The sequence below is a fragment of the Triticum dicoccoides genome, chromosome 4A, assembly GCF_002162155.2.
Source record: "Triticum dicoccoides isolate Atlit2015 ecotype Zavitan chromosome 4A, WEW_v2.0, whole genome shotgun sequence".
NCBI classification, from domain to species: domain Eukaryota; kingdom Viridiplantae; phylum Streptophyta; class Magnoliopsida; order Poales; family Poaceae; genus Triticum; species Triticum dicoccoides.
This window is the reverse complement of record NC_041386.1, coordinates 15,753,514-15,781,353: the sequence shown is the minus strand read 5'-3', so window position 1 is coordinate 15,781,353 and position 27,840 is coordinate 15,753,514. Positions and strand designations below refer to the sequence as shown.

The following is a 27,840-nucleotide window of genomic DNA, read 5'->3' as shown; positions in this document are numbered from 1 at the left end:
ACGGAGAAGGAGATGGGGAAGACTGCTGGGAGGAGGAAGATGAAGGAGAGCCGTTGGATAATTTCTAGGGAACTTACAAATAACTCCAAGTTTTGTTTAGCCCTTAGCAATGCAGACGTATCATGGTTCTGCCCTCCGTACGTATCACTCTCCTGAACTTCTGAAGACCTGCTGCCATTTACAAGCTGGAACAAGAAAAAAAGACCAGGTTTTCTGAACCTGATAAGGAGACAGTGTTGACAAATGCATCATGACACCGCGTGATGTTCAGATTTTGTCCATGGACAAAGACAGACATAGAATCATCAGATTCAGGCAGCCGAAACATAGACAATGGCTCGTGACAGTAAGGTTAAGAGTAACAATTCTTATACAGTTGAAAACTTGTTCAGCGGACAGACAACATCACACAATTGGTTCGACTCACATGACAGCAAAAGTTGAACTGAAACCTAGATCACTTGCATTGGAATAGTCATTAGCAGTACCACATTACCACGACTCGTGAAATTTATCATCATTTTAATGGAGACAGAAAATGCCAACGAATAGACACTTTTAACATTTGAGAGTGCAAATGCTTGTTATATCTCTCATACTACCACACTTCAGATGATCAGACAAAATACTGCAAAGAAGCCACTTCAGTTCCTACCTAGATTATTCTTCCTCTTTCTTTCTCACTGGTCAGCGATTGCCTCCGTTGTTCACCTGCAAACAAAACCAAGTATATGGGCGTATTCATTGATGCATTCAACCTCCTAGCAGAAAAAGAAAAAGGTTTAAACAGATTCGTACTCATGGTTAATCAGATTCATACATACCTTCTGTACAGAGATTTGACATCTTGTCGCAGTGCCTCGTGTTCGAGAAACCTGTCCCCGCTCTCTGAAATATCCACAGCGGCAAGCTCAAAATCATCACTGCTGCAAAGCTCGTTCCATTCGAACCACATCTTGGACTTCCATTCTTTTCCGGAGGCTGTCATGTGATCCTCCTCTTCTGGGGAGTCGGCGGCAACAAGGCGGTAGCAATGCACCATTCGGGACTGCCCTGGTCTGAATGCCCGTCCAATTGCCTGTCGCGTCACAGAAGGATTTTCCTGGACCTCCAGAATGACAACGCGTGATGCGCCAACAAGGGAGATGCCCTCGCCGCATGCCTTGATGGAACCAAACAAAACTTTAGCATCCGCTGAGTGGTTGAATCTCTCAACCGCCTTGTCTCGCTGCTCTTGTGTTGATTTACCATTTAATTTAAACATGTGCACCTCTGGTTTCCATCCTTTCATTCTTATGAGCAGCATTTCCAAGAAAACCAGAGGGTTCAGATACCGGCTGAACACGAGTACCTTCTCTCCTGCAGCTTCTGAAAGACACAACAAATTGTATATAAACTTTGCCTTTGCCCCAACCTTGATATCAATTCCACTTTTTATGATGGAATCAATCTTCTGAACAGCAATATCTCGATTTTTCCCTTCAACGTTTTGAATATTCTTTAAGCACGGATGAAGATAAACAGCGCTGCATGCTGTTTTCCTGCTAAAATTATCTAGTCTTACCAAACTCCTAAGGATATTTTCCTGCTCGGTACTCATATTCAGAAAAACGGTGAAGTCCACAAGTCCGGGTAGTTCCTCCAAAAGCTCACCTTTATAATAGTGCAGCACATTTGCGGTTAGCTCGCGTAGATTCTGGATGATCATTACTCTCATTTTATCATCTGCATCCTTTTTAAGGTTTCCTTCAACTACATCATAGAAGTACTTATCTGAAGTGTACTTTGACCGTGCACTCTTCCCCAACATGTCAACCTTGCTTAGTATGCGCTTCACTATTGCACGAGGTTTCTCCATCTTCAGGAATTTTGGCCGCACAAGGTTCAGAATGTTGAAAACCTCTCTTACATGATTCTGAAACAAGGTTCCTGAGAGAACCACTTTTCTAGGAGTTCTTATACTTCCAAGTGCAGTGAGTAAGTCAGTTTGCTCATTTCTCGGAGTGTGGCCTTCATCTAGAATGACAAGGCTTGGGACCTTCAACAACTTATCTCGGCACATGACAGCTTCTATTTTATAAGTATTCCTATCAGATACTATGCATGCAAATTGATGATACCCTAGCAGCAATATGCTTCTCTTTTCTTCCCACAAGTTCAAAACCTTGAGTTGTTCAGACCGGGTATTAGCTTTGGAGGAATAGAAGTCAAACAAGGGTATGGGCATGTCCTTAATTTGCCAATGGACAAATTCTGTTCTCCATGTTGCCAGAATGCCCTTTGGAAGGATAATCAATGGCCTTCCTGCAGGGTATCTGGCCAGGAAGCTTTGAACAAAGCTAATTAGCATAAAAGTCTTTCCAGAACCTGGTGCATGTGCTAGAATACAACCTCCAGGGTTGTTCTCATCTGCCAGGTTCTTGACCAAGAAATTAAAGCCTTCCACTTGGTGAGGTTTCATCTGTTCTGAATGCTGAGAGTGGATTGAGAGAGCACTAGGGACAACTTGAAGAATATTTCCTGAAGGACTGGTAGTTGCCTCCAGCTCATTGTAGTTTCTGGGTTCTGGCGCATAAGTTCTGTGGGATTGCTTACGCTGATGCAACAAAGAGGAAATGAGAGATGTGGCTCCGCCAATATGGAAACAGAAGTGGATTGCTTTTTTTCAAAATCTACATCTTAACATTTGGGGTTGGTATAGGATTTACTTGGTTTATTTGAACTATATCCCAGTAAAATCCTCATTCAAAAAGAACTAATCAATGACTTGATTGACATTTGTTAAAAGCTAAAACACATGCAATGGGTGTTCGTACAGGGCATTTGTTTGATCTATCAATCATTAATGACAAATAACCGATGAAGAAAGTTTATAAACGATAACATACAGAACCAATCAATGAGTTGATTGACAGGACACTATTTACCAGTTAATGTTATTTGAATCTTTTAATAATTATCTTCAGAGTATTCAAGAAAATAAATTGGACTAATTTGGATCAGAAACTCCGTACCTTTTTCCAGTTTATCTCAAAAATATTCTCGATACGTTGCTGGATCAAACCACAAACACGACATACAATGCCCAAATCATCTTTCATCAGGAAGTCGTGATGACAATCATCCACTACTTCAGAATTGTTCTTCTCCGACGGAACAATACTGTGATCGCTTCCAATGGTCTGGTTAGATTAAGTATGTTGGTCAGATTCATCAAGAAGGAAGTAATGGTAGACAAAAGAACAAAGCAAATGCGTCAAGGGGTAAAATTAAGAAAACAGTAGTATGATGATGGTAAAGCATTAAAGTATATGTGTGAGAACCAAAAAGGACCAGAGGAAAATGCAAAACTAGCTGTTTCAAAACAACCAGTAAGATCATGTGCTCCTGCTCTAGACCTTCAAGTAATAAAATGCAAAATGTGTCACATAACTGGCCTCAAGCATCATGTGGAAGACAACAATCACATTTTCCTTTTCTTTTTGACAAATATACACCAAGTAGATAGAGAAATGGTACTTTAACTATAGGCATGTACTACAAATACTATTTTCTATGTGGCATACTTGCTGAGAACCATTCCATCAGTGCAGATATGAAACCCATTATCAAGTAAGCAAGGCCCTGAGATCATGAAACATTGAAATCTAACCTGATATAAGAAACATAGAAGAGAATATATCTAGAGACAATTGCAATGAGTTTATTAAACAGATACCTTTGAACATGCCAATGCAACAGACATTTCGTTCCAAAGGTCATCCAGGTCATCAACTGGATTGTCATTGTTATCATAGTGATTATAATGTCCATTTGCCGTTGAATTACTTTGTATGACCTCACAAGATATTTCACAAGAATCTGCAACAGATATATTGTTGTTCTCCATGTGTTGTTTACTTTGGACATCCTCACCTTCTCCTTCCCCTGTTTCTCTCTCCTTGTCACGACTCTGTTAAAATGCAAGATAGTGAACATGACAGGGAGAAACAATTCCATTTACCAATCCAGATATTGAGATTAAAAAACAATAGTATCTCTCATATAGTCATATCTGAACTAAATCAATCAGTTTTCATTTTTTTGAAACTGAGTAGGCATATCTTCTGGAAAAAAGTTATGAAACAAAAATCAAATTTGTTTGTAACTAAACAGAGCAAAAGCGGGATATTAAAAAAATTTAAAACATATTCCTGTAAAAAGCACATATCAGAAATTTACTTCAGGGACATCATTGAGTAACTTGAGTTGAATCAAGTGCAATATAACAATATCTTACTAGGACATGCAGTCCTTGGGGAAGGACTTTTGATGTTATTGAGAATATGATACTGATTAGCATCTAGGCATAAATATGAACATACTCAGTGATTACCAGTAGTTCTCTAATCAAACTATATAGGAAAAATACAGCAATATTGACTAACATTTCCAGAGTTAATATCGAAGCAGACCTCGGCGTAAATGTTTATGTCATTCTGTCCTTGCTTGATCAGTTGTGGCTCTGAAGTACTATGGCCATCAAATAAAGCGATTTCCTTGGGCTTGAAATATAGATGGAAGCTAGTCAGTAATAAGTAAATTCAGCACAATGCAATTTATCATGCCAGCATAAGTTTAGACAAACTTGATACTGTTAAGCAGTTTAGACAAAATAAATAATGAGACAATTGTGCATAAAAAGGTGACCTATGGGTTTAAAGATCACATAAGCTATTTGCGAGCATGGGAATGAATAATCTCTATTTCCCGCCTCTCTTATTCATGCAGTTAAAAAATGCAGAATTGCGCATTATATTAGATGCATTAAGAAACAGTAGATATGATGAGTTGAATGCACCTCATTGTCAATGTCCATGCTGTCCTTTCCTGGCTCAACTACAAGTTGAGCTTCAAAACTGATGTCCTGGTATTGGCAAGGCTGCTCAGCCAGCATGCATTCTTGGATAAAATCAGTATTTTGCTTAGAATCAGATAAATTTCCATCTACAAAGGATTGAACCGTGTCCTCGTCATCAGAATCAAGTAAGCAAACAGTTTTCTGAGCCCCAGTATTGTCCATGGTAGCATGGGTATCATCTCCAACATTGTACAGATCCAATTCTATAATATTATCAGAACTAATATTGTTCCCACTTTGTGCTTCATCATGTAATGTCACATTTGATGACTTGAGAGCTACACTGGCATAGGGCAACTTGATAGGTACAAGTTGCAGCTTTTCAAGGGTGCTGATAAGTTCATGCCTCTTTCGATTGATTGCCTTGTAATCTTCAGTGACACTCCCGTACTTCAACTCATTGAATTCTTTGAGAAATCTAAGACGCACAGATCTGTTATGACTGATGATGGTTGACAGGGACTGGGTGCCCGGCGAGCTATCATGCCCGATTTCATGCTTCTGCATTTTGTAGTTAGTAGGATCAATGCTGAAGAAGAGAACAAAAAATACTCAATGTATCGGGGCGTTTAATTTCTGAAATTAATTGATGAATGGCTTCAGAAAATAATTGATTTCAGGAATATCTGAACTGCAATTTTAAATGATTTCAGAAAATAAATCATTTTTAGGTCCTTCAGAAAATAAAAACCACCAGGAACAGGAAGGAAAAGCTCAGCCTAATCCAACCATCTCAACCTTAGGAAACATCAAGTGGATTATCATCAAAATGCACAGCAAATCCAGCGAGCAAACGGAGGATAACATCATCACAATTTTTTTTTGCTCGAAAGTGTGCAGACCTCGGTAACAACTAGTACACCAAACCTAGCTAGCGTCCAGAGCCCAATATTAACTGACGTGATTTCGTACTTCTGACCTCAATAAACCAGTCGATTTTTAGACCTACAAACTACAAAACCCTCCGGTATGAAAGACAAGGTCAGTAAAATGATCCTACCAGAACAAAAGGAAACTCCCATCGACGGCAAACTCGATCGATCTCCTCCTCCCCTGTCAGTGTGAGCGTGTGACTGCTGCTGCTCTCCGCACGGGCCACCCAGCCCCGCAAGCGCGTTTGAATGAGGGGCAGGGGAGAAGATAGAAAGGAGGAGGAGGGGGAAGAAAGGCACAACGGTGGCGGCAGTAGCCGGTGGAGCCAAGGGAGGGGAAATGAGAGGAAGAAAGGCACGAATCCGGCAACCGACCCACGGGAACAAAAGGAAACAGCCGCCGGCCGCCGGCCGCCGGAGATTGGACCGCCGAAACGCCCCCCAAAACAACCAAAAACCCCAGACCCTCCCCCCACCCAACCCCAAGCCGCGCGCGGTCAGAACAGCAACCAGAGGGCAGCGATTCCTTAACTGAAAGAGGAGGCAAGCAGAGCAAACCGTACCACGGAGGAGCGGAGGAAGACGATGCCGGCCGGGGATTGCTTGGGGGGAGCTCGAATCCTGCGCTTGGGCTAGAGAGCAATGACCCCTCCGATGTTCTTGCAGCAAAGAAGTGGAAGCGTTGGGTGTTGGACGCTTCAGGTGGCCTGCACGCGAATCGTTCGGGATCGTTCAGGGAGCTTTTTTTTTTTTTTTTAAAACGGAGGCAAAAAGCTTTGCCTCATCCATTAAATAAGAGAGAAAAGAGTTTGTTACAAGTCATCCAATTACACGGCATGCGGATTATTCTCGCAAAATTAAAGACCCTAGCTTTTTTGCACCGGCGACGATCCAAAGGTTGGCCTCAGTAGAGATGGAGGAGAGCAAGATTGTCGGTGGAGCGCTCTTATGTTTAAAAACTCTTGCGTTACGCTCGTTCCAAATTGTTCATGACACGAGTATGATGAGGGATGCCTTGGCTTGTCGGTTTGGCATGCCGTCGGCGCAAGTACTCGCCCACCAATCTTTAACCGAGTCAAAGAAGGACCAAGCAGAAGTGTCTAGCCCGAGAATGAGGAATTTCTCGATGACCAATGACCAGAGCCTTCGAGTATAGCAGCATTTGTAGAAGAGGTGAGGTCCGCATTCTTGCACCCTCTTGCAAAAAGGGCAAAGATCACAATTTGGCCACCCACACTTTGCCAACCTATCGGCGGTCCAAATTCTATCTTGGAGCGTCAACCAAGCAAAGAATTTGATTTTTGAAGATGCCCAAACCTTCCAAACCATCTTATCCATGGGTGAGACTTGAGAGGACCATCCCTAGGTATTGCGCCTTGTATGTGGAGGCCGCCGAGTATTGCCCACTTGCCATATGTTTCCAAAGGATGTCGTCCTCGATGAGATCGTCGAGATGGACCTCAAGGAGGAGCATCCAAAGAGCGAAGAACTGTGTGACATGCTCAACAGAAACAATGGTGGGGGGGTTTGATCTTGAGGATCCACGCATTGTGCTTGAGCGCCTCCCGCACCTTCCAATTTTTTTTCTCTTGGAGGCTGCATAGATGAGCGGAGAAATGTCCTTAGGCTTGCGCCCAAGGAGCCAAGGAGAGTCTCAGAAAGGGGTCTTCGCGCCGTTACCAATGATGATGGTGGTGGAAGCATAGAAAAAGTTGAGGTCCTCCTCGTCGCATGGGTTTCCCATCCTCACCCACATCTTAGTGGCCTCCTTCCATTCATACCACGACCACCGCAACCTGAGAGCCCGACTGAACTTGTCAATGTTGAGAACCCCAAGCCCCCCATACTCAAGAGGCCGGCAAACAATCTCCCAATTCACCTTGCATTTTGTCCCCGTCGTCTTGTCCGAACCAGACCATAAGAAAGCTCTCTCGAGCTTGTTCACATTGAGAAGGATGGTTGGTGGAATGACCAGCGGGGTGGCGAGGTAGACCACTTGGGATGTGATCACGAACTTGACAAGGGTCGTTCGCCCGATGGTGGTGATGTTTTGACCATCATAAGTTGATAACTTTCTCGCAACTTTGTCCACGAGAAATTGGAGGTCCATCAACTTGAGCTTCCAAACGGAGAGGGGCAGCCCCAAGTATCACAAGGGGAACGAAGCTTGTGTTGCCGACAAACTTTGGGTCAGGCGGCCCAAATCAAGATGGTTGCAGCGAATGGGCACCATAGAACTCTTCTGGAAATTGGTGCATTGGTGCAAAGGCCCGTAACCTCTCCGAAACCCCTCAAAATGCTTGCAAGGTTGTCCACATCCTTTTTGATCGGGGCCAAGAAGACGGCTGCGTCATCCGCGTACAGAGAGGTCCTCATCACGGCTCCCCTACCCCGGATTTTATGGAGGAGCCCCTTTCTCGTAGCTACATCTAGAATTCTTTGGAGCGGATCAATGGCGATGATGAAGAGAAACGGGGAGATGGGATCTCCCTGCCGAAGACCTTTCCCATGCTTGATGGGACACCCGACAATACAATTGAGAATGATCCTCGAGGATGAAGAGCTAAGGAGGGCCGTGATCCAGTCCCAGAATTTACTTGGGAAGCCTCGCCGTTGGAGAAGATCAAGCAAATACTCCTACTTAACAGAGTCGAAGGCCTGGCGAATATCAAGCTTGAAAATGAGGGAAGGTGTCCCCCTCTTGTGGAGGCGCCGAGTGAGATTGCGAACATACAAAAAGTTGTCGTGGATACTTCTTGTTTTGATGAAGGCACTTTGGGCGTTGGAGACGAGGTTTGTCATGTGTGGGCCGAGCCTCATGGAGAGCACCTTCGCGATAATTTTCGCGATTGTGTGGATGAGACTGATGGGCCTATAATCAGCGATCCCCTCCGCCCCTTCCTTCTTAGGCAGGAGCACCACGTTTGCAGAGTTTAGCCACTGGAGGTTTGGAGTGTGTAGGGAGTCAAAGCGCGTGATAACCATCATGAGGTCGTGCTTGATAATGTCCCAACACTTCTTGAAGAAGAGGCCTGTGAAACCATCCGGCCCCGGAGCCTTGTCACTTGGCATGTCGTTGATCGCTTCGAGAACCTCACTCTCAGACATAGGGGAGTCAAGGCCATGCAGATCGAGAGGTTCGAAATTTAGCTCCTCCCAATTGAAATCTTTGCGGCTTTTAGGGCCTCTGCTCATGACATTTGAAAATTGGTCTTGGATTAGCTTCTCTTTGGTGTCATGCTCGGTGACCGAACCAAGCTCGTTCTTGATTCTATGTATATGGTTTTTTCTTCTCCTTGCATTAACACGACGATGGAAGAACTTGGTATTGGCGTCCCCTTCTTTGAGATTGAAAATTCTTGCACATTGTTTCTTGCGAGATCTTTCGAGCGCACCCAATGAGATGACCCTTCTCTTGAGCCTGGCTCAGAGCTCGAGTTCTTCGGTGGAGAGAAGCCTATCCTCTTGGGCAATGTCGAGGCGTAGAATCACCAAAAGCGCTGCCTGAAGGTGAATTTTAGCCTTTGAGAAAAGGCCCCTACTCCACTTGGAGAGGTGGAGAGCCGTCTTCTTGACCTTGTGATGTAGGATTTTGGTATGGCTCAGTGTGTTCTGCCCTCTCATTCCATGCCTTTTGGACCACCGAGTTGAAACCGGGCATGGATGCCCAAATTTTTTCAAATTTAAAGACCCGAGGCCTTCTTGGTCCCTTGTTGTCGGCAAGAAGTAGTGGACAGTGGTCGGAGAGGGAGGAGGAAAGCGCATTAAGGACATGGGTGTTGAAGGTTGTGTCCCACCCGGCGTTGCAAAAGAACGAGTCTAGTTTGCACACAAGGTAGGGTTTGCCCTCTCATTGCTCCACGTAAATCTCCGGTTTTGGAGGTGAATTTCTTTGAGCTCACAGCTCTGAAGTGTTGCCCTAAAACGATTGATCCTACTGCGGTTAACATTCCTCTTATTTTTATCTCTAGCCTGGTATATTTGGTTGAAATCTCCGGTGGCAAGCCACACCGTCCCAGGTGGCGGCTTCTCTGCCAGTAGCTCGTCAAAGAAAGCATCTTTGCAGGAGTAATCCATGGGGCCATAGACGGAAGTGATCTTGAAGAGGACGTCGGTCCCTCTCACCCGGACCATGGCGGAAAGGCAGTACATAGTGAAGTTAATGCAGGAAACATCAACAAGCAGATCATCCCAAAGCATCAAGATGCCACCCCTGGTACCAGTTGCTGGTCTCTGCGTGAAGCTATGCAACCTATGCCCGCCCAGGAAGGTTGCCATGAACTAATTGGCATGCTGGAGCTTTGTCTCTTGGAGGCAAACGACATGACAGGACGAGGAGGCGATCGTGGCATTGATAGTGGAGCGTCGATCTGGGCAGTTGAGACCCCTCACGTTCCAGCTCAGGAAATTGATCGGTTGTTCTATCATATTAAAACCAGGAGCACCTTGTAGCCTGGCCACATGGTGGAGCCACATTATTCATCTTTATGAATTCTAATGGCTTCGGAGATGATATTGCTAATGATTCCAACATCTCCTTTGGCACGCATGAGGCTAGTAAGCTCAAACAGGCAATCACCAAACTTAGGATCATTGGAATTTAACTTACAAAAGGCTATAGACTTACGAAGAATCTCATCTAAGTATTGAAAGGAATAGTTAGGAAGTCATTCCTCAAGAAATCTCCATATAGTGTAGGCACAATCAAGAGTAGGCAAGCAACCGAACAAATTTCTAGGTGAACCTCTAGTAATAAGGTTGACGGTTCTAAGGTTGCGAATCATGTCAATAGACTCATCAAGGGTAGGATGCAAAGGATCAACATGGGGTGCACAAGGGCTAGTAATGTACTTGTTCAAGTGATATTCATTGAAAATCTCAAGCATCTCAATTTTCCACTCATGAAAGAACTATCCATCAAGTATAGGCACTCTATGTCTAAGACTCCCCAATGTAGACTCATCCATCTTCCTCCAATGGTGTTTAAACCAAAGCAATGGAGACCAATGCTCTGATACCAATTGTAGGATCGAGAAGAGGTGTCTAGAGGGGGAGGGGTGATTAGACCCTCAACAAAGAAAAATAGCAGTTTTTAATTTCTTCAAGTTAAGGTGGAGTTTTAGCACAAGTTTAAACATTCACAATACATTTCAAGCAAGCATGGCAAGAGCATTTGAGCAAAGGAATGTAAAGCATGCAAGTTGCAAGAATGTGAAGGGGTGGGATTGGAGTATGCAAACCCAATTGGAGATACGGAGATTTTTGGCATGGTTCCGATAGGTGGTGCTATCGTAGATCCACTTTGATGGAGACTTCAACCCACGAAGGGTAACGGTTGTGCGAGTCCACGGAGGGCTCCACCCATGAAGGGTCCACGAAGAAGCAACCTTGTCTATCCCACCATGGCCATCGCCCACGAAGGACTTGCCTCGCTTGGGTAGATCTTCACGAAGTAGGCGATCTCCTTGCCCTTACAAACTCCTTGGTTCAACTCCACAATCTTGACGGAGGCTCCCAAGTGACACCTAACCAATCTAGGAGACACCACTCTCCAAAAGGTAATAGATGGTGTGTTGATGATGAACTCCTTGCTCTTGTGCTTCAAATGATAGTCTCCCCAACACTCAACTCTCTCTCACTGATTTGGATTTGGTGGAAAGATGATTTGAGTGGAAAGCAACTTGGGGAAGGCTAGAGATCAAGATTCTTGTGGTTGGAATGGAATATCTTGGTCTCAACACATGAGTAGGTGGTTCTCTCTCAGAAAATGTATGCTGGAAGTGTAGGCACGTTCTGATGGCTCTCTCCACGAATGAAGAGTGGGTGGAGGGGTATATATAGCCTCCACACAAAATCTAACCATTACACACTTTACCAAACTCGGTGGGACCGAATTATGAAACTTGGTCAGACCGATTTAGTTCAAAATGTGAACGTTAGGCTTTTTGGTGGGACCAATATGATCAACTCGGTGGGACCGATGTGCTAGGGTTAGGGTAAGACCTCAACTCAGTTTGGCCGATTACACAAACTCAGTGAGATCGATTTTGGTAATAAGAAAAACAGAGAGTTGATCAAGCAAACTCGATGGGACCGATTACATATTTCGGTCGGACCGAAATAATTGCAACAGGCAACAGAGAGTTTGCAAGCCCATCTCGGTGAGACCGAGATCCCATCGGTGTGACCAAACTGATTAGGGTTTCTGGCAGTGGCTATGTCAAGTGAACTCGGTGGCGCCGGATAGATCAAATCGGTGGGGCCAAGTTTGACTTTTGGTTTGGGACATATGTGGAAATGAGAAAGTGGTTGAGGGATTTGGAGCATATCACTAAGCACTTTGAGCAAGATGGACATTAAGCAACACCTCATCCCCTTTTAATAGTATTGGCTTTTCCTATGGACTCAATGTGATCTTGGATCACTCAAATAAAAATGAAGAGTCTTGAGCTTTTGCCAATCTTTGTCCTTAGCATCTTGAAGGGGTTCCACATTCTCTTGTCCAAGCCACTCCACTGTTGAACTCGTCTAAAATATACTAGATAAAAGTATTAGTCCAACAAGAGATATGTTGATATTAATTACCAAAATCACCCAGGGAGCACTTGTGCTTTCAGGAGGGGGCTCTCTCCCCTCTCTCCCGGTGGAACCGGAACACCGCCGGGGCAATCATCACGACGATGATCTGCACCAACATCTTCACCTCGTCATCACCAAATCTCTCCCTATATGCAGTGGTGTAGCACCTCTTCTCCCTGCTGTAATCTCTACTTGAACATGATGATTAATGCTATATATTATTATCCAATGATGTATGGCCATCCTATGATGTTTGAGTAGATTCGTTTTGTCCTATGGGTTGATTGATGATCGTGGCCTGAGTTGTATGTTTTATTTTGGTGCTATCCTATGGCGCCCTCTGTGTCGCGCAAGCATGTGAGATTCCCGCTGTAGGGTGTTGCAATATGTTCATAATTCACTTATGGTGGGTGGCGAGAGTGACATAAGCTTATACTCGAGTAAGGGGGTTGTTGCGTATGGGAGTAAAGAGGACTTAATAGTTAATGCTATGGTTGGGTTTTACCTTAATGATCTTTGGTAGTTGCGGATGCTTGCTATAGTTCCAATCATAAGTGCATATGATCTAAGTACAGAAAGTATGTTAGCTCATGCTTCTCCCTCATATAAAATTGCAATAATGATTACCAGTCTAGTTATCGATTGCCTAGGGACAAATAACTTTCTTGTGTTACAAAAGGTTTCTACTAAACAACTAACTTTTATATCTTACAAATTACTCATAGTTTTATGCTTGCTAAGTACTCTTAGTTTTATTCTTGCAAACCTATCCTATCACCTAAAAATAGTTTCATACTTGTTCTAGGTAAAACGAATGTTACGTGTGCGTAGAGTTGTATCGATAGTCGATAGAACTTGAAGGGAATATAAATCCTACCTTTAGATCCTCATTGGGTTCGACACTCTTATTTATCAAAAGGCTATGATTGATCCCCTATACTTGTGGGTTATCAGTATATTTTGTAGATCTACTTACCTTAGTTCTAATGCCTAACGCAAACATGGTGGTTAGGTGTTAGACTGCTATGTGGGGTATGAGCCTAGTTCAAACTAGATATGTTTGAGACATATCATGGTGTTCCTTTCTCATGTCCTCGCTGTGGAGATCGTCAATAGGGGTAAATAAATGATTGTCCAATACATAGCAGTGTCCGATACATAGCTCGTCAATAAGGAGACATAACATGATCATCGTTCCAGGCCACACATGTCAGTGTCCGATAGTTGGTGAAGACTGCAGCAGTGTCAGAACCTTAGTCAAGTAGCCATGTTCGGTCTTGTGAATCTAATATGTTGCCCCCTTACCGCATCGAGGATCGAGATATTGCCCTACAAAAATGCCATCATCCCCCCTAAAATACATACCCTACTCGACATGTAATGCCCTGTCGGCCACGCCCTAGCCTTGCATGAAATGCATTGTGAGCAAAATTGCTTTCCCTAACTTAGATGCTTGAGCCCATATGCTTTGGCTGTAATGCCATCATTCCACCTAAAAATTGCTTTGGACGCACTCGGGATTCCAGTGGCGCTCAGGAATGCATCAACGTGCCACCACTTCTTAGTTGCGCCAGGTATGGTGATCGGACCATCGACCATATTCTTGCAGCTCAATATGATTTCTTGATCAACTTGTACGAGAACTGGACAAGATCAAGCTTCTTCAACATAGGCCACAACTTAAATTGGTTGAGTTGTGGAAATAACATTTTTTTAAAGGCCCATTTGGGTGTGTTTAGGGGAACACCATTTTCCAGTACACCGACATATATTTTGTTGTCAAACTAGTGATAAATTTTTGGATGGTACATCGTACCAGGGGTGTACCACAAAATGGGAAGCCAGCCCAGCAAGCCAGTCTAGGGGCCCAACGAGCATCTTTGAAGAGGGTGTGCCAATAAAAAATAGATTGTAATACCTTGTGTGCAGTTCTATCTCCAGCATGGTGTCCTCCGTAGGCCTCGGAGTGACACTTGCGTAGGATATGTGCCTGTTCATGCTTAGGTATACAACGTCTAATAACACCATCTACTCCTACTTTATAAAGATGTGGGTCATCCCAAAAGTAATGTCTTAAATCATAGAAAACCTTTTTCTTTTACTGGTATCTGAAACTAGGTGGTATAAATTTAGCAACAATGTAACTAGCATAATCAGCATACCATGGAGTACTACGAGAAGCATTTATGATAGCTAATTGTTCATCGGGAAAGCTATCATCAATAGGTAGTGGGTCATCAAGAAGATTCTCTAACCAAGACAAGTTATCTGCTACGGGGTACTCAGCTCCCTTTCTATCAATAATATGCAAATCAAATTCTTGTAGCAAGAGAACCCATCTAATAAGTCTACGTTTAGCATATTTCTTTTTCATAAGATATTTAATTGCAGCATGATCGGTGTGAACAGTTACTTTGGAATCAACAATATAAGATCTGAACTTATCACAAGCAAAGACAACAGTTACTTTAGCATATTTCTTTTTCAGTAGTAGCATAATTTCTTTGAGCATTGTCTAGAGTTTTACTAGCATAATGAATAACATTCAATTTCTTATCAACTCTTTGTCCTAAAACAACACCAACAACATAGTCACTAGCACATAATTTGAAAGGGTAGGTTCCAATCAGGTGGTTGAACAATAGGTGCAGCAATTAAGGCTTTCTTAAGTATTTCAAAGGCTACTACACAATCATCATCAAAAACAAAATGGGACATCTTTTTGCGAAAGATTAGTAAGAGGCCTATAAATTTTAGAAAAGTCTTTAATAAATCTCCTATAGAAACCAACATGACCAAGGAAACTTCTTAAACCTTTGATATATTTAGGACACGACATTTTTTCAATATCATCAACTTTAGCTTTATCAACTTCAATACCTCTTTCGGAAATTTTATGCCCCAAGACAATACCTTCATTAACCATAAAGTGGAACTTCTCCCAATTCAAGACAAGATTAGTTTCTTCACATCTCTGCAAAACTTGATCAAGGTTTCTTAAGCAATCATCAAAAAAAGTTCCGTACACGGATAAATCATCCATGAAAACCTCAACAATCTTTTCACAAAAGTCAGAGAATATAGCAGTCATGGGTGATCAACAACTGGTTTAGCATCAGGCTCCATATTGATTTTATGCTGACATAGAGTGGGACTAATGCCCTTAAGAACATCAAGAGTATATCCAATAGCGGCACGGTGCTTCTTTAGAGTTTACAATAATTTATTTTCTTCATGCTCTAAAATGTTAGTACTAATAATAACAGGATATATCATTTTCTCATCGAGATAAGCATATTTCAAAGTATCAGGTAATTGTTTAGGACCGAACACAGGATCACTCTTGGGTGGTAGAGGATCTCCAAGAGTCTCAACAGGCAAATTGTGTTTCAAGATAGGCATTTGTTTAAAGAATATCTCATCTAATTCCCTTCTTTCATTCATAAACATATCATTTTCATGGTCCAGCAAATATTGTTCTAAAGGATCAGTAGGAGGTACGACAATAGAAGCAAGACCAATAATTTCATCTTTACTAGGCAATTCTTTATCATGAGGCTGTCTACGAAATTTGGAGAAATTAAACTCATGAGACACATCCTCAAAACTTACACTAATAGTTTCTTTCTCGCAATCTATCTTAGCATTAACACTGTTCAAGAAAGGTCTACTGAATCTAATGGGACAAAAAACATCTTGTGGGGAACCAAGAACAAGAAAATAAGTATGGTATTTTATTTTCCCACACAAGACTTCAACATCTCTTACAATCCCAATTGGTGAGATAGTATCTCTATTAGCAAGCTTAATAGTAATGTCAATATCTTCTATCTCGGTAGGTGCAATATCATTCATAATTTCTTGATATAAAGTAAAAGGAGTTGCGCTCACACTAGCACCCAAATCACATAAGCCATGATGACAATGATCTCCTATCTTAACATAGACAACATGCATGCCAACTACATATCTATCTTTATCTTTATTATCGGGTCTAGCAATTCTAGCAGCTTCATCACAAAAATAAATAACATGCCCATCGATATTATCAACCAAGAGATCTTTATTCATAGAAATAGTAGGTTCAACCTTGATTTATTCAGGGGGTGTAGGTGTTCTAGTATAACTCTTACGAACCACAGATGAAGCTTTAGCATGCTCTTTTATCCTAATAGGGAAAGGTGGTTTCTCAATATAAGCAGTAGGAATAGTAGGATCAAAATTATAAGTGATAGTTTCTTCCTCACCTTTAATAGGTTCTACTACTTTTACTTCAATAAGAGGATGATATTTAAACCACTTCTCCTTGGGGTGATCAACATGAGTAGCAAATGATTCGCAGAAAGAAGCTACTATCTCAGAGTCAAGTCCATATTTAGTGCTAAATTCACGAAAATCATCAATATCCATGAAAGATTTAACACAATCAAACTTAAGGTTTATACCTGTCTCCTTACCATCGTCGAGCTCCCAATCTTCATAGTTGCGTTTAATTCTTTCCAATAAATCACATTTGAATTCAATAGTATTTTCATAAAAGAACCGGTACAAGAAGTATCGAACATGGATTGATCATTACAAGAAAGCCAAGCATAAAAATTCTAAATAATAATTTATCTTGAGAGCTCATGATTGGGGCATGAATATAACATTGACCTAAGCCTCCCCCAAGCTTGGGCGATACTTTCTCCTTCATGATGCCAAAAATTATAAATATAATTCCGATCACGATGAACCAGATGCATAGGGTAAAATTTATGATGAAATTCTAATTTCAATCGTTATAATTCCAAGTCCTGATATCATCGCATAGCCTATACCATGTCAATGCCTTCTCCTTCAAATATAAAGGGAAGACCTTCTTCTTGACTTCATCCTTGGGCAAACCTGCAAGCTTAAATAATCCACAAACTTCATCCACATAGATTAGATGCATATCAAGATGTAATGTTCCATCTCCTGCATAAGGATTAGCTAGCAGTTTCTCTATCATGCCCGAAGGAATTTCATAATAAATATTTTCAGTAGGTTGAGGAGCAACTTCTTGCTCTATTGGTCGAGGTGAAGATACCCTGAACAAGCTCCTCAAAGGATATTTTCCATAGTGACAAGTGACAGTAATTTTCAGCACATAATATTAATGTTTCCTTACCAAATTCCACTTACCAAAGGCGCTTCACTCCCTGGCAACGGCGCCAGAAAAGAGTCTTGATGACCCAAAAGTATAGGGGATATATCGTAGTCCTTTCGGTAAGTAAGAGTGTCGAACCCAATGAGGAGCAGAAGGAAATAAAAAGCGGTTTTGAAGCAAGGTATTCTCTACAAGCACTGAAATTATCGGTAACAGATATTTGGGTGACAAGATAATTCATAACGGGTAACAAGTAACAAGTGTAACTAAGGTGCATCAAGGTGACCAATCCTTTTTGTAGCAAAGGACAAGCCTGGATGAAATCTTATATAAAGCAAAGCACTCCCGAGGACACATGGGAATTACTGTCAAGCTAGTTTTCATCATGCTCATATGATTCACGTTCGTTACGTTGATAATCTGATATGTGGGTGGATCGGTGCTTGGGTGCTGTCCTTACTTGGACAAGCCTCCCACTTATGATTAACCACTCGCAAGCATCCGCAACTACGAAATAAGAATTAAGATAAATCTAACCATAGCATGAAACATGTGGATCCAAATCAGCCCCTTACGAAGCAACGCATAAACTACGGTTTAAGCTTCGGTCACTCTCGCAACCCATCATCTACTTATTACTTCCCAATGTCTTTCCCTAGGCCCAAATCATGGTGAAGTGTCATGTAGTCGATGTTCACATAACACCACTAGAGGAAAGACAACATACATCTCATCAAAATATCGAACGAATACCAAATTCACATGATTACTTATAACATGACTTCTCCCATCACTATAAAAAAAGACACATCCGTGACATTTTGGGCTGAATGAATTTTTTTGTCATGCTTATGACACTTCTATGATGATAATTGTGACCAAACCCAGTATCATCGTAGATGTGGTGGGCTCCTACTTCCGGAGACGCACCTGCATGACATTCTTTGGGCCATCCATGACGGAAAAAATCATGGTAGAAGCAAGGGCGAGGAAAATTTTGGGGAGTTCCCAGTTATGGTGGGTGGTTGGTGTCGGGGATATACCCCGCGGTATGATCCGGCCGGAGTTATAACCCGGCTAGGACTTAGTAAGCCGGTAGGTATTAAAGCAGGTGGTAAACCGGCAGGTGTTAAGACAGGTGGTAAACCGGCTGACAGTTAAGATAGACAGGTAAAACAGGCAGTTAACCCAGACGGTAAACCGACCGGTTGTTAAACTGACTGACAGTTAGGACATGAGTTAAGTCAGATGATAACTCAACAGATATTCTTAAACCGGCAGACCATCTTAAACCGGCAGATGTTAACTCCCTGCAGACCATCTTAAACCGGCACCAGTTAACTCCCGGTAGGCAGTGGTAACTGGGTTGCTAGGAGTTATGAAGCCCAAGACGTTATGAAGCCCAAGATGTTAAGAAGCCCATGAAGAGAAGTCATAATAGTTAAGTCTTAAGTCCGAGTTGGACTCTACATGTAACCCGCCCCTTCAACTTATATAAGGAGGGGCAGGGCTCCCCAAAGAGGGACAAGGAAGAAGAAACAATCTTAAAGGGTTAGGGTTAACTGGGAGAGCCGGTTTACGGCGACTTCCTCATGATCATAATGAGAGGTAGCCTCAAACAACACGTAGGGTTGTTACCAGATGATGTTTCCCGGGGCCCAAAGCTGTCTAAACCCTTATATTGCGTTGCGTCTCTCGATTCCACTCAACCCTTCTCAAGCTACCACATAGATGCGTTGGCCTCATGACTAAGTCCTCACACTAGGACATCTGCCGTGACAACTCCACAACAGTTGGCGCCCACCGTGAGGCCTGCACACGATAGTGTTGAGTTCTTGGAGGAATTTCTCCCAGGGATCGAGAAAGTTCATAATTTTTGATGAGGATGAACCAGTTAGAAAGGATCTACATCATGGACGAGCGGTCAGCCCAGCAGATACGAGATTCAGAGGAAAAATAATTAGGGTTTAACGTTCTGTGCACCGTCGGCGACGTAACGTGATCCATCGAGACCAACGGGAGACCAGTTTCGTTTCTACACCGAGTCCTGCAAGCTGTCAAATCGGAGCTTCCATCAAGACCGACAAAAAAATCTGTTGTCCGATCGGACCGAATTCCGCAAGCTCCTCCTGCCGGGTTACAGGAGCCAGTACGGAATCATCATGACATGAAGGCAGATACACAAAAAAAACGGGAGGAGACCACAACCTGGAAGACACGGATAGTCAAACCAACAAAGACCTGAGTAAGCACAGGAACGGGTGGATCGACCCCGCAAAGTGCTTTTTACCGGAGGCGGGAGCTACAGGTGGACCATCCACCATATATTTACTTTGTGATTCGTGCACTAGGGACCCAGTGCATGTGTATAGCATTTTGTATTGTGGTAATAATCTCATGTATCTCTGTTAATAGTCCAATCTATGTCAGTTAAGTGGGTCCCTGTTAACAATAGAAGAAAACTTCTCCCAGCGTAGGTACGCATGCATGCTGTAACTTTACTAACTCTCCACACAACACTATTCCTGCCTTTTATTTTCTCTTTAGCAATTTCATTCATTTATATCTTTAAAACTATAATCCCATTCTAAAAATATTTTATATATTTGAACTCCCGGCGCCAAGACCTTTAGAACAAAATCAATCTTGAATACATTTAAACATGATTAAATTTTAACGTTTCAAATGAGTGAAATCAGTTTTCTGAAATAAGTGCAATAAGTTCTTTGAATTGAGTGAAACCATTTTTCTTGAAATGGGAAATGTTTTGTTTTTCATGTATATGAAACATATTTCAGTGCAAAATATGTGAAACTTGTTATTTAAGAAATGTGAAACTAGTTATTTTTAAAAACATTAAGCTGGTTATTTCCAATCAGTTTAAAAAAAAGTGAAATATATCTTTGAAACAAGTGAAATTGTTATTTCAATTTAGTGTCTATAATGTGTTTCTCCGAAACTAGTGAAATGAGTGAAATCTATCTTTTGTAATTAGGGTAATCAGTTTTTTGAAACAAGTTCAATATAGTATTTTATTTGAGTGAGTGAAATGCGTTTTCTGAAATTAGTGCATGTGAGAAATAAGATACTTGAAAAAAAATGAGATATATCCATTGTCCCGTGAAACTTTCTATTTCAATGTTTGAAACTGATTTTTGTGATGATTGAAATATGTTTCAAGATATTTCATAAATACGAAGTGAAATTAGTATTGGAGATTTTCTTTGTAAATAGTGAATCGGTTTTCCAAATCAGTGAAATGTGTTTTTTCAAACTAGTGAATTACTGATTTTTTTAAATACGTGAACCTTGTTATTTAGAATTTTTAAACTAGTTATTTGAAACAATCTAAATTTGGGTTATTATGAAACTTTTTATGGTGAGTGAAATATGTTTAATGAAGCGAATGCTTTTTAGAAATAATTGAAATCGGTTTTTGAAATTATTGAAATCAAAATTTTCAAATGATTGAAATATTTTTTCTTGCAAAACGTGTAAAATCGATCTCTTAATGATTGAAAGAAGTTTTTATAATGAGTGAAATTATATTCATAAATGAATGAAGCGAGTGAAGTTAGTTTTTAAGTGAAATTATATTTTTAAATGAGTGAAATTATGTCCTTAAAATGTGTGAAATCAGTTTTTAAACATGTGTGTTTTTAAAGCAGTGAATATCATATGAAACAAGTAAGTCAGTTTTTGGAAGGAGTGGAATCAGCTTAAAGATATAGGTGAAATATGTTTTAAAAAATGCATGAAATCTATCAATTGAAATGAGTGAGCTCGTATTTTTTAAATGGGTGAATTGTTATTTTGAATTGACTGAAATGATTTTTGGAGACGAGTGAAATTTGTTTTCAATTTGAGTGAAATATGTTTTTTGAAATCAGCACAATTGAAACTAGTTCAAATGTATCCATAATTGATCTTATTTTCAAGGCCTTCTCGCTATGAATTCAAATATATAAAAATATTCAAAATTGGAGTTTTCATTCAAAAGATATTTATCATCCAAATTTTCACAATGAAATTAAATGGAAGTCTTTTGATGGGGGAGAGAGAGAATATTTTAGAGGACATGCATGCAACCGGCCTTCTTTTAACATTTTCTCTTTCTCCTGACAAAAACTAACAATAACATGCAAAGGCCCCATATGTATTTCCATTGTATAAAGTTGCCGCTGAGATTAGTAACTTATACCTAGGGAACCGCACAGATCTTGATGAAACTAGTCGGGGATCGACCCGGACTCGGCGGCCTCGCTGTCGTACCTCCGCCGCTGGATTCCGCCTATGCCTAGCTGCGCCGTGACTTCCCCTGCCTCCGCCCGCTTGCTGTGGATGGAGCCGCTGGTGTGGCCTTGCATCGCCGCCCCTGGCCGCGCCACATCTCCGCTTCCACTCCGGGCCTCACTTCGAGTCATCCCCATAGCCATGGCCTCGCACAGCCACTTCTGCCGCCAGGTGGAGTCGCCGTTGTGCTCCGAGTTGCAGCATCAACTCGCCAACATCGTCATCATCGCTTGCACGAATAGACTGACGAACCAGCTCACCTCTGCTGTTTCCTGCTCCAAACCGTCGATGCTAAATCACCAAGCTGCTACCTTGTCACATCACTTCCACTGGAGGGCCGCCTTGCCGCTGCTATAAGCCGTCCCCGCGCTGAACCAAGCCGCTGCCACGGTTGCAGACTTGAGCCGCCTGGACCGCTTGCCCGCCGAGTCGCCGCCATGGCCTCGTTAAACCGGCTGCACCTGAGCCGCCTCGTCGGCGCGCCCGGCCATTGCTCTACCTTGCCTTGCCTCGCTCCAATTCCACCGGATTCGCTTCCGCCTTCAAACCGGCCGGCCTGTGCTGTCGTCGTCTCCGCCTCACTCTAAGTTGTCGGGAGGGCCACGCGCCAAGCCGCGTCTTTGTTCCGCCTCCTCCGCATCGTCGGACCCCCTAGGCCCTTTGCCGCCATATGAACCGCCGCGGCCCACCTTCCCTTCACTGCCGTGCCATCACCAGGTCACCGTGCGCCGTTGTTACCTCGCTGACTTCGCTTTGGCTACCTCCACTACATATCAAGCTCCCTCTTGCAAGCCGCCCCGGCCTCCTGAGCTGCACACCGGTTCTGTCACGCCCCCGCGCCGTGCCACCTCCGCTGGCTGCACCCCCTGGCCTCGCGGCCACGAGTTCGTCAGAAAACCGCCGCCTTCATGGCCGGCCCCGTGTTCCACCTCTGCTACGAGCCGCCTTCGTCGTTTCGCCTCACGGCTCCTGTGCCATGGCTGCGTCGAGCCACTCTGGGAGAACCACCCCCTGCTGGGTCAACTCTGCTCCGAGACGCCCTCGAGACACCCCGTGCCCGCCGCCGGTTCATCGCACGGCCAGCCGCCGTTGAATCGCCGGCCCCAAGCCGTCTGGCCCCGGAGCGCTTGACGTCGCGGCCTTGCTCTACCTTGGCTGAGTCGCCGCCTCTAAGCTACTGCAGTGTTTGCCTGTTCAAACTGCCGCGACCCCTCACTACTGTGTTCCATTGCTGAATCACTGAACCGCCGACGACGGGCTGCCGGCTGTCTTCTTCCACTGCGCTAAATCGCGGACCTCCGTTGCCTCGAGCCATAGAGCTACCGACCGCTTTGTTGCTGTGGCCGCCTTCATTCTGAACCGGCCCTATTGTCCCGAGTCGTCTGTGCCCCGCCCGCAAGTCAGTTGACATGGATTTTGCTTCTGCTTTGGACTCATTGCCGCCTCTGCTCAAGTGGCCGGTGGCCGTGTGATCTTGCCGCCGACCTGCAATCTCGGTCGCTTCAACCTGCCTCGGTTGCTCCGCTGGGCCGCGAGTCGCCTCCATCCTCCGAAGTCATCCCGCCTCGCCGGTGCCTCCACAAGCCGACCCACCTGTGTGGTGAGGGGCCGCGCCGATTCTCCCAAAGGACCAGTCCGCCTTAAACCGCCCTGACCCCCTGCTATGCGCGCCCGCACTGAACCGGCCACGGTGCGCTTCTCCAACCCGCCGCTGCCGCGGACGCACCTCGTTGACCCGCCGGAGTGCCCTCGCCGGTTTACCTCTGCCGTCCCAGCCTTGAGTCGCCAGCATGCAGCTGCTGCCGTGGCTCGCCTCAAGCCCGGCCCTCTGCCGTCGCTGCCGCTGACTCGCCGGGGTTCGCCCTTCCGCCGCGGAGCCACCCCTCGCTGAACTACACCTGCTGCTGTTCCTCTACACCGTGCCTGGCCGCACGCGCCGCTCCGCTGGTTTCCTTCAATACGGGGAGCAGTTTTAGGGTCTTGTTTGAAGCACGCATTACTTTTCTCCTGAGGTTCTGAAGAAGGCGCTATGGAGCAGGAGCTGAGATTTTGATAGATCACATAAGGATTAGGGAAAATGGAGAGGCTCCAGATAAGACACTTGACGTCACTGTTATCAGTTGAATAAAGCCGCTTTGCAGTAATGAAATTCAGTATAGCAAAATTTATAGGATGGTGATTTGGAGAGTCCAAACGGATAAGCCAAGAAAACCTGCACAGGAAAAAAACGAGTCTATCATGACATGATAACAGCTGAATGAAGTTTTTTTGGAACGAAGACGCTAGAAGCGTCCGGCTTTAAATTAATAAAGCCCGAAAGGCATCCAGGTTTAACGGTTACACATCAACAGGTTCAGCAACACACCCCTCAGGGCAGCAAAAGCAAGGTTCATCGCTACAAATCACCAAGACGGATCAGCAAGAGCAATGACCTAGACTACTAAACACCGCAGGAGGTTCCAAAAGCATCATCAACTCGTCATGTTTTGTCTTGCCCTCGTCTGAATTGACTTGATACGCTCCATGGCTTCAGTCATGCGCTCAGCATCGCGCTCCTTCCCCAGCGGTGTCCACATCTGCAACAATAGATGGCATTTGAAGATCATGTCTGCAGGGTGGTTAGGAAATTTCTTTTCAATCGTAATTTTGTTTCGCGTCGTCCAAAGTGCCCATAGTAACGCCCCTACGCAACGCCAGGCGATTCTGCTAGAGGTCCCCTTAGTGGATTTTAGAATCGATACCAATTGTGTCCCCGAAACGGGGTTCCAGTCTATGTAGAAGGCCTCCCGAACTGCACTCCACATAAACCTGGCCAGGTGGCACCGGAAGAAAACATGATTCGCGTCTTCCCCTTGCCCACAGATCACGCATGTGCCGTCGGTCGGACCGTTCCGTTTGGCTATGTTGTCCGAAGTAGGCAGCCTATTCCTGAGCATTTGCCACATAAAGATCTTGATCTTCAGGGGCAGGCCTGCCTTCCACAGACCTTTTGCTATGTCAAGCACTGGCCCTCCAGTTAGCTTGTTATATAAGGACTTCACTGTAAATTTCCCGGATGCTGTCAAACTCCACTTGACAGTGTCAGCCCCCGCCCGAAGGCGATGGGCGCCTAATTGCTGGGACAGCCCGTCCCAAGAGATGCGCTCTTCGTTTGTTAGGGCCCTCATAAAGTGGATCGCCGGCGGGTCTACATGTAACACCTCCCCAACTAGGATGTTAGTATCTGTGGCGATCCTGAATAAGGAGGGATGGCTTTGCCAAATGGGGGAATCGCCCAGCCAGTGATCAAGCCAAAACCTAGTGGATAGTCCGTTGTTGGTCTGGAAATTGGCCCCTAAATCGAAAGCAGGCCGCACCGCTTGAATCCCTCTCCAAAACACGGATCCGTTGGCCGAGGCTGTGAATGGGTTCCCATGCGGGAAGTACTTGGCTTTAAGCAGCTTTGCCCAAAGCCCCGACTCATCTTGGGTCAACCGCCACCACCATTTGGCTAGAAGGGCAACATTCATAAGTTTGGAATTTAGGATTCCCAATCCCCCAAATTTCTTAGGCCTACAAACCGCCGCCCACTTGACGAGGTGGTACTTCCTTTTGATGCCAGTTCCTTCCCAGAAGAACCTGGATCTAGGCGTGTCTAGCTTGGCATGTACCCCATCGGCAAGCAAAAACATCCCCATAGTGAAGAGGGGAAGGGAAGAGAGGCTCGAGTTTGTGAGAATGAGCCTTGCAGCGGAGGACATGAAGCGCCCTCGCCACGGGCTTACCCTATTGGCCACTTTCCTGTACAGGGGCTCCCATTCTAGTATCGAAAGTTTGCGGTTGGAGATTGGAAGCCCTAGGTACTTAATTGGAAAGCTCCCTAGCTTGCAATTAAGGAGGTTTGCGGTACGTAAGCTTTGCTGGTCGTCCATCCCCATGGTTATGACCTCGCTCTTTGTTAAGTTGATTTTGAGTCCGGAGAGGAGCTCGAAGGCTAGTAGCAAAAGTTTAATCGAAGCGATACTGTGATCATCTGGCTTAAACAACAGCAGGGTGTCGTCTGCGTATTGTAAGTGAGTCACTCCACCCGGGATGAGGTGTGAGACTAACCCCTTGATGTGACCGGCCTCCCTGGCCTTGGTCAACATGGCTGCCATTGCATCTGCCACAAAATTAAAGACAAGTGGGGATATGGGATCGCCCTGTCTAAGCCCTTTCCTGTTACGGAAATATTTCCCCATCTCGCCATTAACAATGACCGAGGTGTTGCCACTCGAGATCAGGCTCATGATCCGGTGAACAAACCCTGCCTCAAAACCCTTTTTGAGGAAGACCTCGCGAATAAACTCCCAATTTACGCGGTCATAAGCTTTTTCGAAATCTAACTTAATAATGACACCCTGCTCCTGTGTTCGTTTTAACTCGTGTACAATCTCCGTAAGAGCAATGGGCCCTTCCAGGATGTTCCTACCCTTCAGGAAAGCAGTTTGGCTCGAACTAATAACTTGTTGGGCGACCGTCGCTAGCCTAGAAGCATAAGCTTTGGCGCACAATTTAAAGGGAACATTGATGAGCGTAATTGGCCGAAACTGTGTAATAGCTTCTGCCCCTTTGACCTTGGGGATTAGGCAGATGGCCCCGTAATTCAGACGAGACAGGTCAACCGTACCTAGGGCGAAGCCGTTTATGATCGCTTGGAATAAGTCCCTAAGCAGCGGCCAGAAGCGCTTGAAAAACTCCACCGGCCAGCCGTCAGGCCCTGGGGCCGTGTCGTTCTTCATACCCGCAAGTGCGCAATCAATCTCCTGGGCTGAAAAGGACACCATAAGGGCGTCGTTTTCCTGCTGCGAGACTTGTTCGTGCATGCCCCAAAAGTCTGCCCTAAGACTTAGGTTTTTCACCTCAGCTGTTCCCAACAGCTCAACGAAGAAGCTATAGATGTACTTCGCTATATCGTTCTGAGATATCAGCATCCCACGTTCTGATTGGAGCCTAAGGATAGTGCTCTTCCGTTTGCGACCGTTAGCGTAAGCGTGAAAGTATCCTGTGTTTGCATCGCCTTTCACTACCCACTTGACACCACCCCTACGGCGCCAGTATTCCTCCTCCGCCCTGAGAATAGCCAGGACCTGATGTTCAAGAGAGTATCTAAGCTCCCATTCGTCACCAGAGAAGGTTCTAATATCAGCCTGCGAGTCGAGGAGGGCTATATCTGCCGTAATGCGCTCCCTCTCCCTTTTGGACTCGCTACCATGGTTAGCTCCCCAGCCCCTAAGGAAAGCACGCAAAGCCGCAGCCGCTGAGGACCAGAACTCAACTGGTCCTCGTTGACGCCCCAACTGGTTGCCGATCTGGGACCAGCGATTTGTGACTAGCTGGCTGAAACCCTCATGTTCGAACCAAGCTGTCTCAAAGAAGAATCTATGACTACGGCGCACGTTGTCCTCCCCTGAGGACAAAATCAGCGGGACGTGATCGGATCCTATGCGCGTTTCCGCCACTAAAGTACAGAGAGGAAACAGCGCCTCCCAGTCACTAGTGCAAAAGACACGGTCCAGGACACATCTGATTGGCTCACGTTGCTTGTTAGTCCAAGTGTATCTGGCCCCAGTACGCGCGATCTCCCGAAGGGCAGCGTACGCAATGGCATTATTGAACATGGACACCCTAGCCCAGTCAATATTGTTGTTGCTTTTGTCCGCCCCCGAGCGGATCAAGTTGAAATCACCTCCTACCACCACTGGTAGGTTGGACGATTGTTTGGCCCCCACCATAGCTGTGATTTCATCTAAGAAAATAGCGGACCTCGCGTGATCCGCCGGCCCATAAACACTCGCGATCACCCAAGAAGCTTGGGAGACCCGGTGACGGATAGTGGCAGCTATATAGAACGTGCCGCCCTCCCACGATATAACCTCACACACATCCTTGTTGCAACCCATCAGTTGACCCCCAGAGAGGCCGACAGACGGAATCCAGAACCAATCAAAACGCTGGAGCGGATCATACGCCAAAAGGTCTCTAAAGGAGAAATCGGCTTTAATAGTCTCCTGGAGCGCCACAAAGTCAATGAGTTCTTTGGACAT

At 44.5% G+C, this 27,840-nt stretch overlaps 1 protein-coding gene across 1 annotated transcript; it reads right to left on the bottom strand.

The window, feature by feature from the left end:
• Positions 1 to 387: 387 nt before the first annotated feature.
• Positions 388 to 27,840, bottom strand: LOC119283360. Its single transcript, XM_037562937.1, has 8 exons — positions 25,865 to 27,840; positions 6,336 to 6,479; positions 4,841 to 5,429; positions 4,455 to 4,544; positions 3,719 to 3,952; positions 3,015 to 3,182; positions 825 to 2,596; positions 388 to 711 (listed from the first exon to the last, which is right to left on the bottom strand). Exons 1-8 carry the CDS (start codon positions 27,838 to 27,840, stop codon positions 708 to 710), a joined length of 4,977 nt encoding a protein of 1,658 aa, XP_037418834.1. The 3' UTR covers positions 388 to 707.